Here is a 14017-nt window from a genome sequence, read left to right as displayed (position 1 = left end):
AAACATATATATATGTTTTTTTTTTTTTTTTTTTTTTTTTTTGACATTACAGCACACTTCCTAAATCATCTCAGATCCTGAGGCACTGGTTTCTTATAGCTTCCTGTCTGCTTAGGCAACATAACAGAAATACCATCTTCCCTTAATTCCTAATAAATATTAGATTTTTTTGTACTAAGATTCAACACTAGAATCCTAATTAATCTCTAATACAACAAGCTATGAATTATAGAATACTGTATCTTCCTGCTGCTCTCCCTGATCTTATTCCAGCCACAGAATTCTAATTGAATGTGAAATGGCTATTTATCCCAGGCCTTGGCCATCTGGCCATGTTTATCTTTCTTCTCACCTGCTCATCAAAATATCTTCAACAGTTACTACGATTTCTGACCTTTGTCTCCCATCGGAGCTAGTCCCCTTAAACTGCTTATTCTTCCAGTGTCAGTCAGCTGTTTCCTTATCAATAGTTATAGCATAGTACCTGATTTACTATAGATGATGGGTCTGCCACCTCATGGTCTGCTCCTAACACCCATGTTTCAGCTAAGGTGATTCTCTCTGCCTGCTGCACAGCCCATATCATACTATTCCTCAAGTTCTCATGCTACTCCAAGCTTTATCTGGCCTTCCTTACAGTATTTCCTTTGCCTTTTGTTCCATCTGCACAAAACACCTTGCTCCCCCATTTTCCCATTCCTCAACCCACCCAGCACTCAATTTTGCAACTAGTTATGGAAAGTTCTTCCTATCCTAATTTAACCAGTAACCTTCCCTCCTTTAAACACTTCCTGCTTCATGAAGCCTTCCTGAATAAAGAGAAGAAAATACCTCCTGGATTTTTGTTACAGCAAACTAATGCATTGGACCACAACATTTATGCCTAGTGTTGCTACCTAGCTTTCTAGATTTCTCTAAAACTGCTGCAACTATGCATGTGCACTTGCTTGTCCATGTCAGTGTCATCTGCTTTAGATTGTAAGGACAAGGAGAGGACCTGCTGACCTTGTGCTATACAGGGCTCATTATACTATGAATGTATGGGCAGTTAATTCAATACTACTGTATCATAAAGATGAGTAATTACATTTGCATTTAAAGAACTGCTTTTAATTGTATTCAGCGGAATGTGTATGTCTAGATTGGCAGCTCCACTGGCCAAAGATAATCCATCTTCCCAGCTATTAGGGTGAAGGGCCTGTTCGCACACAGTAGTCCATTTTCCCAATACGTGGGACTGTGGCAGTGGCTTCTACTTATTGCAGGGAAGTGTGGAAGTGCCCATGGAGGGCATAACACTGTACTAGGTGTGTGGAATATGGATGAGTTCCTGTTGGCAGCTTTAACTGCTTTACCTGTCACCACTTCCAGCTGCCTTGCTCTGTGGAACTTCTGGACCACAAGGGATAGATGAAATTCAGATGAGACTGGACAGAAAGAAAACCAAACTAAATCCTGTAAATGTATTATTCTATTCCAACCCTTCTTCTAGGACTCGGAAGAAACTAAGAAATCCAGGGTTCATACTTCAGTGTAAGGTTTTCACTGTTTCTGCATAAGAACACCTGTTCTTGACAAGACGATTCATAGGGCAGAATCAAAGATGGACATTAAACTCTCCTTCTTTAAGGTAAATGAAGAGGGTGCCTGACAAATATGTAATTTTGAGCACAGGTTTAAGTGAGCAGGAAGAGTCATTCATGTTAGCATTTCAATTATTGCATAAAGAAGAGCTGGGCCGGGCATGGTGGCTCACACCTGTAATCCCAGCACTTTGGGAGGCCTAGGCAGGCAGATCACAAGGTCAGTTCAAAACCAGCCTGGCCAACATGGTGAAACCCCATCTCTACTGAAAATACAAACATTAGCCAGGTGTGGTGGCAGGCGGCTATAATCCCAGCTACTCGGGAGGCTGAGGCAGAAGAATTGTTTGAACCCAGAAGGTAGAGGTTGCAGTGAGCCGAGATCACGCCACTGCACTCCAGCCTGGGCGACAGAGCGGGACTCCATCTCGGAAAAAAAAAGCCCTGTGCAGTGGCTCATGCCTGTAATCCCAGCACTTTGGGAGGCAGAGGCACGCGGATCACCTGAGGTCAGGAGTTTTAGACCAGCCTGACCAACATGGAGAAACCCCATCTCTACTAAAAATACAAAATGAGCTGGGTATGGTGGCGCATGCTTGTAATTCCAGCCACTTGGGAGGCTGAGGCAGGAGAATCACTTGAACCTGGGAGGCGGAAGTTGCAGTGAGCTGAGATCGTGCCATTGCACTCCAGCCTTGGCAACAAGCAAAACTCCGTCTCAAAAAAAAAAAGAGCTAGACCCACCTAATGAGCAAAGTCTCACAACTTCTTCTTGAAATGTAATGGGTTTTTCCTGTCAAAGTGCAGCTGAATGACAGAATGAGTAAAGAAGGATGCTTATCAAATTCATAGGATCTGCTACCATGTCCTCTCTGCTTATATTAAGGGAACACCATAGGCACTGAGAGGGAAAAGATGTTATCCATCAATTCAGATGCTGGCAAGGACGGACTAAAATCTTCCTTTCGCTCTTTAGACTGACTTGGGGATTTGACTCTAGATCAGGAAAAACAAGGAACAGTGGCATAAATCCTAGAGAATTTCCTAAGCTAGCTGGACACAGAATAGGAGATGATCTCACTACTGGAAGACTTTCTAAACAATACATTTATTGAGCCTCTTTCCTTTATATATCCTCAGGGGCTTACTTAGGTGCTGACTGTGACAGAAGCTTTTCCCGTGCATGGATTTCTCGGTGCTTATTAAGGGCAGAGCTTTTACTGAAGCACTTGCCACAGTCATGACACCCATAGGGTTTCTCTCCTGTGTGGGTTCTATGATGTGCACGTAAGTCAGAACTCTTACTGAAACTCTTTCCACAGTCAGTACATACATGGGGTCTCTCTCCTGTGTGTATCCTCCGATGTGCACTAAAATGAGAACTGTTATTGAAGCTTTTTCCACACTCTTCACACTGATAGGGCTTTTCTCCTGTGTGGGTCCTCTGGTGAATGATAAGGCTTGAGCTCTGATTGAAGCGTTTCCCACACTCACCACATTGATAAGGTTTCTCTCCTGTGTGGATTCTTCTATGGGTGATGAAATTTGAACTGTCACGGAAACTTTTTCCACAGTCAAGACATTTATAAGGTTTCTCTCCAGTGTGGATTCTCCGGTGTCTAATGAGTCGTGCGCTCCGACTGAAGCTTTTCCCACAATCAGCACATTTATATGGATTTTCCACCTGGTGGGATTCCTGATGCATGAGAAGGGAATTCGGACCAAAGCCTTTGCTGTATTTGAGATGTTTATATGGTCTCTCTCCCAAGCAAGTTCTCTGTTGACTTAAGACTTCACTTAAGCTCTTCTCTGGGAGTGTCAGTTTTCCTCTTTTCTCCCCTGAGGTCTTTACCCACTGTCTTCCTGATCTACAGTCTCTCTCATTGCCTTTACCTTGATTAAGATACCGGGGAATTTTCCTTTCAGACCTTGCAAGTAATGTCCTATGCAACTGTACTTCCTCAGAAATATCCCGTTTTGAATTATCTTCATTCTCAAATCCAGCTTCAAAACCTGATGGAAAATAGAATTTTAGAAGTCATCTATTTTCTTAATCATATGTGCCACAGGAATGTAAAACTTGGGAAAAACAAGCATTACACCAGATGATTAAAGATAAAATTTAGGGAACCCTAGATCCCAAATAACTACCATTATTTTATTAAAATCCCAATGTTTTACTTCTCTACTTGTTAACCTATCAGGTGCTTCTCATCTACATAGGGTCTGATTAATATATACTCTTAACTCCTCTTGGTCACCTAGGATCTGTGGAAAATCCTCTCAGTACAGCACAGAAAATTCACCAGGTTTTAGATAAAATAATTTCCATGTTTCTACAGGAAAGACACTTACTTTCTAATACGTATTTTTGCCACATCTCGGGTCTGTCATAGTATTCTTATTCATGTTCTTCACCAGTAACTAAAAGGTTTAGAAGGACATGCTCAGTAAAACATTTTTGGAAACTTTTATATCCAGAGGAGCTTCATGAGTCCCCTTCCCCTCACATTCCAATATACATTGGAAGTAAAAACAGGATATAAAAATATGTAGTGTCTTTCAAAGAACCAAAAGGTCTTAAGAACCAAATGCCTGGCTTATTTGGGCCTAGACTATGCAAATTTGCAATTATTCAGATATTTCAGGTAAACTCTGAATCCCATATTCCTTATTCTAAATCTAGGAGTAAAAGCATGTTGAGTATCAGCCCATGTTTGTACCTCCTGAGACAGTATTTCCACCCAGAAGCCTAGTCTTATGAGATATTTCATGAAATATTCACTAGATTAAATAAATCTTAGACGCTTAAATATGTGAATATGTATTGTGAGCCTCCAAAACGGGTATTTACCATCTTCCCAAACCTAGAAGTTATTTTTTAGTAGAATATATTAATACCCCATGGAATTGATATTCCAGGGAACACCATTAAAGAATGCTGATCTTAAAGGCTTATGAAAATGAAAACTATTATTTATTAAATGGCTACTATGTGCCAGGCACTGTGCACAGTACCTCATTTACGTCAACCCTGTGAGGTACATCTTAATATATAAGCAAACTTGGGGGTTAAGTAACTTTTTTTTTTTTTCACTGTTATTGCCCAGGCTGGAGTGCAATGGCGCAATCTCAGCTCACTGCAACCTCTGCCTCCCAGGTTCAAGCGATTCTCCTGCCTCAGCCTCCCGAGTAGCTGGGATTACAGGCATGCGCTACCACACCTGGCTAATTTTTTGTATTTTTAGTAGAGATGGGGTTTCGCCATGTTAGCCAGGCTGGCCTCCAACTCCTGACCTCAGGTGATCCGCCAGCCTTGGCCTCCCAAAATGCTGGGATTACAGGCGTGAGCCACCATGCCCGGACTTAAGTAACTTTCTCTAAGTCACTTAGCTAATAAACAACAGAGCCCGGATTCACATACATACACATATGTGACTCTGAAATCAGAATTCTTCTCACAAGGAGGGAAGCCCTTGTGAAGTATTTTTTTCTTATCTAACAACTAAGATTCAAAGGGTCAGTTCTCTCAGGAACCTCAGATTCGTAAAAGTGAAGAGTTACCAGGTTTTCATAAATGTGAATAAAGCAGACATACAGCTGGTATATAAGCTGAAACTAGAAGAAAACATTACATAAAAGAATGAACTTTTAAAATCAACTTCATCCTACTATGGGGTACATGACATGCTACTTGAGAAATGTGAGCTTTCAGAATCCCTGCTTGGTAAACTGGCTGGAAACGTAGCAGTTCATGAATAAATCACAGCAGATTTACAATGTGCAGCTATCTCAGATTGATGCTCTAGTGAGAGGAGGCAAGTCACATAAATAATTTATATCCCCTCAGTGAGCTGCTTTAATAGACAAGAAATATGGGTGATCACAAGAAGAATCCTGAAAGCTGGGTGTAGAGACCAGTTCTCCTCAATCTGATATTTTTCCTAAGTCCCATTGTCTTTCCCTTTGTTATTTATACCGTAACAGTGAAAGAATCTTACCACGGGGGCTCTGGAATAACACTGGAGCACGGGTTATGACAGCCCCTGGGAGTACCTCGGTATCTTCTTCATCATCAGAATCTTCCTCTGTGGTCTCGTCTACCTCCTCAGCTTGCTTCTGAGCTTTGGCCTCACTGGTCCCCTGGATGGGGCAAGAAGCTGTTTCTTCCTGGCCATCATTGGATGGGACAGCAACCCGGACACTCACCAAAGCATCCATCTCTTCAAAGAAGGGACAGGTCTCTGGTGCCTGGCCATTCTTAACTTTCCGATAGCTGGTTTGCAGGCTTTTAAACTTGGTCCGACACTGCTCCGGGGTCCTAAGAAAACCATATTCCCGTAACCTCTTAGCCACTGCTCCATACAGCTGGCTGTTGCGGTGACAGTTCCGGAGGGTTTCATAAAACTGGGTCTCACTAAGAATTGCAAGGTAAGTCTTGGTCTCTTCATAGCCCCAGTGTACACCTGCCACCAGAAGAGAAATTTCAGCACCACTTAATCCAGAACTTTACAGCCTGAATTCCTCAGTCCTATCGTCTGCATCATGAGAATTCACCTAAGCGGCCGGGCGCAGTGGCTCACGCCTGTAATCCCAGCACTTTGGGAGGCCGAGGCGGGCAGATCATGAGGTCAGGAGATCGAGACCATCTTGGCTAACACAGTGAAACCTCATCTCTACTAAAAATACAAAAAAACTAGCCGGGCATGGTGGCGGGCGCCTGTAGTCCCAGCTACTCGGGAGGCTGAATGGCGTGAACCCAGGAGGCGGAGGTTGCAGTGAGCCGAGATCGTGCCACTGCACTCCAGCCTGGGCGACACAGCAAGACTCTGTCTCAAAAAAAAAAAAAAGAATTCACCTAAGCTCAGGCTCCTAGATGAAAAGTAAAATACTTCATGTTGCCAAAACCCACAAACTCAGTATAAAATGTTTTGCTTCTTTATCTCCTTTAGCAATTTCACAGAGACCTTTATTTACAAATTCTGTTTAGCCATATAAAAAAAGAAGCTGGCCAGGCACAGTGGCTCATGTCTGTAATCCCTGTGGATCGCTTGGGGCCAGGAGTTTGAGACCAGCCTGGACAACATGGTGAAAGCCCGTCTCTATTAAAAACACAGAAAAATTAGCCAGGCATGGTGGTGTGCACCTATAGTCCCAGCTACTTGGGAGGCTGAGGCATGAGAATCGAGAATCACTTGAACTAGGGGTGCGGAGGTTGCAGTGAGATGAGATCACACCACTGCACTCCAGCCTGGACAACAGAGCGACTCTGTCTCAAAAAAAAAAAAAAAAAAGTGAGAGAACAAAGATAATGAAAATAACATTTAGCACATGTGCCACGTTTAATTAACCTACATATATTTGTGTCCACAACAAAAAAGGAAAAAGAGAATGAAGAAAACAAGAAGAAAATAGAAATGAAAAGCAGAAGACACAAAGATCAGAAAGCTAGAACAGAGCTAAAGTAAGATCATGCATGTTTTAAAAAACAGAAGGAAAAGACCACTGCTCACAAAGGAACTGCAACTTTAGTGATGCAGTCCTCCTGCTTTGCCCTATTTTATGCTTGAGGAAATGGAAGCTTAGAATGGTTAGATAACTGTTCAAGGCCACCCAGTTGATTAGTGGTCAGGGTTAGAATCTGAGCCTCCTGAGTCATACTTTGGTGCTCTTTCCGTAACAGCACAGTTGGACCAATTACATTAATGGTAGTAAGTGACACTTTTAAAAGGATTCCTTAGGCAAGAATATTTAAATAGTGTTAAACAAGCTTTCTCACTGTAGGACTTCTCAATCCTGTTAAAATGCCAATGTATACTATGAATTTCAGAGGAAACTTAGATGTTCCCAGCCGAGTGTGGTGGCTCACACCTGTAGTCCTAACTACTCAGAAGGCTGAGGTGGGAGGACTGCTTGAATCCAGTGAGACCAGCCTGGGCAACACAGCAAGACCCTGTCTCTGTTTTAAATATATTTTAAAATTTTTAAATAAAAAAATGTTTCCCCAACTTTGGACAATTCTTCACTGTACTATTCTAAGTAAAAATGAATATAATAAACTGACTTTGAGATTTGGGGAAGTGAAAGATAAAATATGTAAAATATCCAGTTCATATGACGTACTCAATAAATACTGGTTCAACTTAAAGATAGTATCATGCCACATTTTTCTCAGTGAGCCTGCAATGATTTTAAAATCAGGGAAAAAATAGTTTAGTAAAGAAATGGAAGGAATGATACTCCTTCTCAGGACTGTGAATTTTCTGAGTGTATTTCTTTTAAAAATCTAAATTTATTCCCAATTATTTCACTGATTTTCCCATAAAATAGAATGAAATACACACAAAGAATTGAGAAGCACTTCTTTGTTCCCTAAGTGGCAAAGCTGGCATGTAACATTAAGCCTTCTGACCCCACATCCAGTCTCTTTGTTCCCCAAGTCAAATTCTAAAACTCCAAGAAGAAAAGCTTCTTACCACCTGGGTTTCTGAACACGATAGCTGCAGTTGAGTTGGGGTCCTGGGGGGTCGCCTCTAGATCCATGTCATCACTGTCAGACTCCTGATACACAGCCTCTTCTGCTCCCTCCTCATGCTGCCAGCCCCTCCGCCCTGGCTCCTCAGTCTTAGCATCATTGCTCACCAGGCAAGAGTGAGAGGCTGCTTCTTCCAGGCCATTATTGGGCAGGGCAATGACCTGAGCACTCATCAGGGCTTTCATTTCTTCAAAGAAGGGGCAGGTCTCAGGTGGGTGGCCGCTCTTGACTTTCCGATAGCTCTTCTGGAGACCTTTGAACTTGGTCCGACACTGTTCCAGGGTCCGGAGGAAGCCATATTCCCTGAGCTGCTCAGCCACAGCCCCATACACTTGGCTGTTCTTATGACAGCTTTTGAGAGCCTCAAAAAACTCAGTCTGGCTGAGAATTGCGAGAAGCGTTCTGGTCTCTTCATAGCCCCAGTGCACACCTGCCACCTTCTCATCTTCAAAGCTCCAGTGATCCTGTTCCACCCAGCTTCTTCTATCTTTCTTGGATGGTAACAGATCAGCATGCACTCGTCTGTCTCCTGTGTGGCTGCCACTTGGAAGTTCTTTCTCCTTGGAGCCCAGCAGATCTGGGATCCATGGCTCTCCTTGCTCCAACCTGGAGACCACACCGGACTGAGGAAATGGAAATCCTGCTTGCAGGGAAGCAAACAAAAGGTGTCATAGTTTGGACTGATTATCACAAAAATCTTGAAATTCAGTCCTGCCTTTTTCATCCAAGAGGATTATAAACAAAGTCTCTAGGGCAATGTTTTCAGAAAGTTCAGTGGGTTGAAAAAAGTGGGGAAAATACAGGAAACCTCAAAAGATGAGAAATGTTTTATTTTCCAGAGCAGGGTGACAAGAGAGGAAAGGATTCTGTTGTGTGTTCAGAGCAGATAATTCTATTCCAAGTTGCTCCCTAGCTCTCCTATTTGTAGGCAGGTCCTAGTACTGCTGGGAATAATTGTTCTTCACTTGGGGCTACAGAATTAAACTCGGAGTGATTTCGGGGGGAGGCAAGAGAAGATTGTCTTTAACTTATCTGTTTCCTTCACAGTCAGTCACCAAGTTCTAAAGGTGGTTACTTTAGTAGTCCTTCCTCTGTATTCCTACTGCCACCATCCAAGTCCAGACTGCTTATCCTCTCACACCCCGATAACTGCAGCAGTCACTGTTCTACCTAATTGCAGGCTCTTGCTTCCTCAGTGCACATGCTACCCTGGTGAACCTTAACCTTAATGCCTACCATACCCATTCCTGTCAGACTCTTCCCTCCAGAACACAGCACACTATTATTCACCACTATGTGCCTTTAATTCCCTCCTATCCAATTTCAGCCCATCCTTCAAGAGGCTGTATTTCCCAGTGCCCTCAAGAAGCCTTACCTATAGCCCTCCCTCATCTTCCACTCTGCCAAACCCATATGGGACTCACACAATTGAGCAAGTCATTGTCTGGCACTGTTTCAGTACAGTTCAGTTCAGCCCATACTTAAAGAGTTAGCTGTTGTGTTCTCAATCATGTTTTTAAGTTCAGGATAGGCACATTTTCTTATTGCAGAGTACCCTGCAAGGTGTTGAGCACCTTGATAGGTGTTCAAAAACTAATGAACTCTGCAAGTCTGTGTGTAAGATTTAGGGATTTCATCTGGGTGACTAAACAGACCATTACCAAACTGGCTGAGAAGGCTGTTGTCTTGGATGATAAGATCAGAATTCAAAACAACCTCAACAAATTTTAAGTGAAATGGTAACAGAAAAAAGCATAGAACATGGAGATCAATAGACTACAAAGAAGAAAAGTTCTACAAAAATCAAGTACAAGAATAATCAACTAGGTATAAAGGCATTGGGGAAAGTTATCAGAGTCCTGGAAGTTACCAGGTGAACAAAAAAATATCACAGCTTGGGCTATACTGATACAAGACATTGCAAGATTCTGAAGTAAAATTCTTACTTAGCTTCTAACAGACTTTCAGGAAAATAATACACATAATTTAGTTCCCCACAATTAACATGATATTTGGAGAACTTAAAGGTTCCAATAGAGAGCAACAAAAACTTAGGTTTAAAGAATGGATCTTCTGGGGGGAAAATTTAAGGTAACAAATACAGTTTAATTTGAAGACGGAAAACAACCAAAAGGAAGATGTGCCTTCAAGTATAGAAAAGAATTTTTATCTAGAAAATAATGATCTACTATCATCATTACCAAAAGGAAATAAAATAATTCCAAGTTCTTTCTGATAAAAACTAGGGAGCCATTCTCTTGTGGACTTATCAAGAGGCGATATAAGAATACCACAGGGCTAAACTACATGTCAACAACCACATATTCTGCAATTTCCACTTACTCCTGAAATCCCTTACCCACTCACTAACCCCAACCCTACTTCCCAACTTGGAATGGCAGTCTATCTTCCCATATGAATCTACTCCTCACCGCTCCTTTGAAAAGGTTTGAGGTTCTCCTTTGGGTTCATCTGCTCCTGTGGTCCCAGGTCTGGGCTTCTTGCCCTCTCTTTCTTGGGTACACCCCTGGGCTGGGGTTCCACTGACTCCTGCCGAACACTTAATAACTCTTGTGATGATTTCGGGGGTGTCATCTTCTCCAAGCGCACTTCCTGCCCCTTCACAGAGACTGTGACCTAGAAACAACCCCCGTTAATTGTCACTGCAAGATCATAATAAGGGGCATTCCCAGAGGAGATTATTTAATACCCGTGGCCAGGGTTGTAGGGGTGGGGGAGGTTAAAGCGAACAAGGATCTTATTCCATTGCCATTAGCTTAAAGCAGCTGAAACTCCAGAAGGAAACGATCAAAAGAGTAAACCCACCTACAGGCTGAAAAAAAAAAAAATCCCCTTTCTTCCCTATTAAGAAACTGTGAAACTAGGAAAAACTCATTGTGACAGGGTAGGTGAAGGTACACCCAGGCAGCATCTCCAGACAAGCACTATCTGAAAAAGTTAGCTATACCAGACCAGAAGTATAAGCATCACCAAGGGAGACTGTGTCCCTCTTTAAGCCTGTCTCTATCTTAATTTAGCCCTCCACCCTTGCCCCTTCCCAGTATCACACTTTTGAATTCCCCCTCCCTTCTCACCAAAGATCCAGGTCTTCCAGGCTCTCTTTCTAAATCTTCCACGAGAGTCACTGCCTCCTCTCCATTTTCTGGACATTGTTCCTGTACCCAATTCTGGATCTCCCCAGGTAAGACGGTCAGGAACTGCTCTAGCACCAACAGTTCTACAATCTGTTCCTTGGTGCGCACCTCCGGCCTTAGCCACCGACAGCAAAGTTCCCAGAGTTGGCTGAAAGCCTCCCGCGGCCCAGCCACCTCCTGGTAATGGAATCTCCTGAAACGCTGTCGGAAGCTCTCAGAGTTAGTGCCTTTCTCTCTCTGAGCGGATTTGGCCATCATTAACAGCAGAAAGCAGCTTCCCTCCACTTAAGAGTCTGGGTTCCAGGGCTTACATCTATCTTCCCATGTCCTTGGAGAGTCCCCTGCAGATGACTCTCTGTAAGAGGAGTTTCTTCCTAAGGCAGAGAAAGATGGCACTATTAGCAGAAGGAATACATTCATATGTCTAAAGTCTTGCCAGAGCTGGCCTGCCTTCCCATGTGCTCCGAGTGGCCTTCTGTGGTAGCACAATCTTCAGTAAATAGACTTTGCAAAAGGTGCTTTTCTGGTTGACTTCCAGGGCAGCCCCACGAAGCAGCAGAAAATAAAACTACTTACTGTCTGCCCCTCTCCCACCTCCTCCAAAGCCAATCCCATTTAATTTCCCTGCCCAATGTTGCACGGTGAGTCCGAACCATATAGGAGAGCTGGTGCTCGAGAGGATCTAAAGACAAGTCGCCATCCTGCTTGAAGGCAACAAAAAGCCTCTATCCAGCTGGTCGCAGCTCATCTCCCTCAGTACCTCCGCAGTCCTTCCGGAGGCCTTCAGTGTCCGCCCCGCCCCCTCGGCTGCACAACTCCCAAAGCCCACCCCAGGCAAAAAATCACGTCCAGAATCTCGGGTCTTTGTTTTCCCCGCGTAAAAGTAGAAGTTGCTCAGCAAGGATTAGGGAGCTACCTGTCGGAAAACCTCGCGCAAGGAGATAAGCTGGTTTTGGCTCCAAAGCGAGGACCGAGTGGGCTTGGGGAGAGTCACACTGCGTTGGAGAGTCCAAGGGGCAGTAGTAACGGACTTCCTGAGGACGTGCTCGGGAGTCGGCCAGAGGCTCCAGGTGCTGCCGGTTCGCGGACGCCGAGCTCTCAGCTCAAGGAGCGGCGACTGCGGGATTCTGGCCTCTTTTGTCTCCGCTCCCTCCGGCCGGGTCACCCAAAGCCGTCGTGCGGTCCCTCCAGAGGCCTCTGACCCGGCTAAGGCGCCCTGAGGGCGCCCTCCAGCCCACCCCTGGGAGTGTCTCCCTCTCGAGCTGCCCCTCAGCCCCCTCGCATCCTTGCCTCCGGGCCAATCTCACCCACTTGGGGTCCAACCCCGACCCCGGCCCGGGCTCTCCAGCCTCCCAAGTACAGCTCCCAAACCGGAAGTCCGAGCGGGCGGCTCGGGGCACCGAGGGCGCATGCGCGAGGGCTGCGACCGCGACTCAGTCTCCACCGAGCCTGGGCGGGAGTAGCGGGTGGGCCCAGTGGAGCCGCCGAACTTCCGGAACTCAGCCGCTACCCCTTCCCAGCTTCCCGTCAGCTCCGCCGCAGCGATTGTCTCGGTGGGTTGATTCGGCACAAACCGCCGGACCCAGGGGCTGGTGCGCGTGTGAAAGGGGAAGCACTCCCCTCGTGGTCGCCTGGAGGTGCGCTGGAGGAGGGGGTGAAGTATCCAGGGACTCGAGGTCCGCTGTGGGAATGATCCACGAACTGCTCTTGGCTCTGAGCGGGTACCCTGGGTCTATTTTCACCTGGAACAAGCGGAGTGGCCTGCAGGTACTGTTCGGCGCAGAGCGCGGGAACCAGGGAGTGCAGGAGCGGCGGACCTGAGTCAGCACCTGGGGGACTAGTTTAGGCTGAGGGGCCTAGCGGGCGGGGCTTCCAGGGCTGGGGGCGTGTCCCTGGACAGGTGACTGGAGGGCAGCCCCTTAGGGTCAAGGCTGATGCGACACCTAGAGAGGCTGGGCCTAGGCTAGAAAACGGAGGGCAGACCTCGAAGAGCCCCGCCTGTGGCGGGGCGAGGAAAGGGCCAGAGGTCCAGGTGTCTGAGTGACAGTTGCTGGGGAATGATTTAGAAGTGTGGGAGGTACTTTCTCCTATTTATTTTCACACGTGCATTGTTTGAATTTTCAAGGACTGGGCCAAATACACAGCTCCCAAACACTTGGTAAGCGCTCAGTAAAGTTTGTTGAATGAAAAAATGAAATCGAGAGCCTGCGGTGTTTCCCTCATTACTCCTTTACCAGGAAATGTCTGCACTAGGTAAAGCACTTAGTAGGGGGCCTTTGTGTAACCAGGAATGTATGATGTTCCGTATGCATTATCTTATTTAATCCTCACAACCATGTATATCCATTTTACAGGTTAACCTAGGTTTAGAATGTTAAATAACTATCGGGGTCACATAGCTAGTAATTAACAGAGCTTAGTTTTGAACCCAGGTCTGTCTGGCTTCAGTATTTGAAGTACTCTTACCTGCTTCTGCTTCCAGTAATGTTATCTAATGCTCTCAATAATTTAGTCATTTAGGTATTGTTTCTACTAGTTACCAAATGAGCAAACTGAAGCTCAGAGAACTTTATGCTCGCCAGTCCTGGTAGTGATCACCAAGACACGCCTATTCTTAGAAGAATTGGCAAATAGACTGTGGAAGAGCAGAAAAGGTACATTCTTAGTCTATAAAACCTATCAATCAAACAGATTCGTTTCGTTATTATTTATGAATGTGTATTTGGAGTTTGAGAGTTTAGGTG

General features: G+C 44.8%; 3 protein-coding genes across 12 annotated transcripts in view; 2 read left to right on the top strand and 1 right to left on the bottom strand.

Annotated features, from left to right (window-relative positions):
• MAPDA (N6-Methyl-AMP deaminase) overlaps window positions 1–5655 on the top strand; it is a 34203-nt gene extending 28548 nt beyond the window's left edge. Inside the window, exon 11 of the mRNA XM_017857869.1 lies at window positions 5571–5655. Within this exon, the coding sequence (XP_017713358.1) occupies window positions 5571–5573 (3 nt within the window). The 3' untranslated portion in view covers window positions 5574–5655. The remainder of the gene's footprint in view (window positions 1–5570) is intronic.
• ZSCAN29 (zinc finger and SCAN domain containing 29) lies at window positions 2668–12639 on the bottom strand. Its single transcript, XM_017856367.1, has 6 exons — window positions 12190–12639; window positions 11214–11647; window positions 10551–10755; window positions 8060–8758; window positions 5585–6049; window positions 2668–3596 (listed from the first exon to the last, which is right to left on the bottom strand). The coding sequence occupies exons 2-6, from the start codon at window positions 11529–11531 to the stop codon at window positions 2728–2730; spliced, it is 2556 nt and encodes an 851-aa protein (XP_017711856.1). The 5' UTR covers window positions 11532–11647; window positions 12190–12639; the 3' UTR covers window positions 2668–2727.
• TUBGCP4 (tubulin gamma complex component 4) overlaps window positions 12639–14017 on the top strand; it is a 39365-nt gene continuing 37986 nt past the window's right edge. For 5 of the 10 annotated variants that reach the window (XM_017856930.1, XM_017857458.1, XM_017856858.1 and 2 more), the window contains exons 1-2: window positions 12639–13040; window positions 13399–13431. In XM_017856930.1, the coding sequence (XP_017712419.1) occupies window positions 12963–13040; window positions 13399–13431 (111 nt within the window). In that variant the 5' untranslated portion in view covers window positions 12639–12962. The remainder of the gene's footprint in view (window positions 13041–13398; window positions 13432–14017) is intronic. The other 5 variants (XM_017857230.1, XM_017857162.1, XM_017857382.1 and 2 more) reach the window with 2 other exon arrangements.

The sequence above is a fragment of the Rhinopithecus bieti genome, unplaced genomic scaffold, assembly GCF_001698545.2.
Source record: "Rhinopithecus bieti isolate Rb0 unplaced genomic scaffold, ASM169854v2 scaffold_495, whole genome shotgun sequence".
Lineage (NCBI taxonomy): Eukaryota > Metazoa > Chordata > Mammalia > Primates > Cercopithecidae > Rhinopithecus > Rhinopithecus bieti.
Note: the sequence above shows the minus strand (reverse complement) of the source record. Positions and strands in the feature narration are given on the sequence as shown.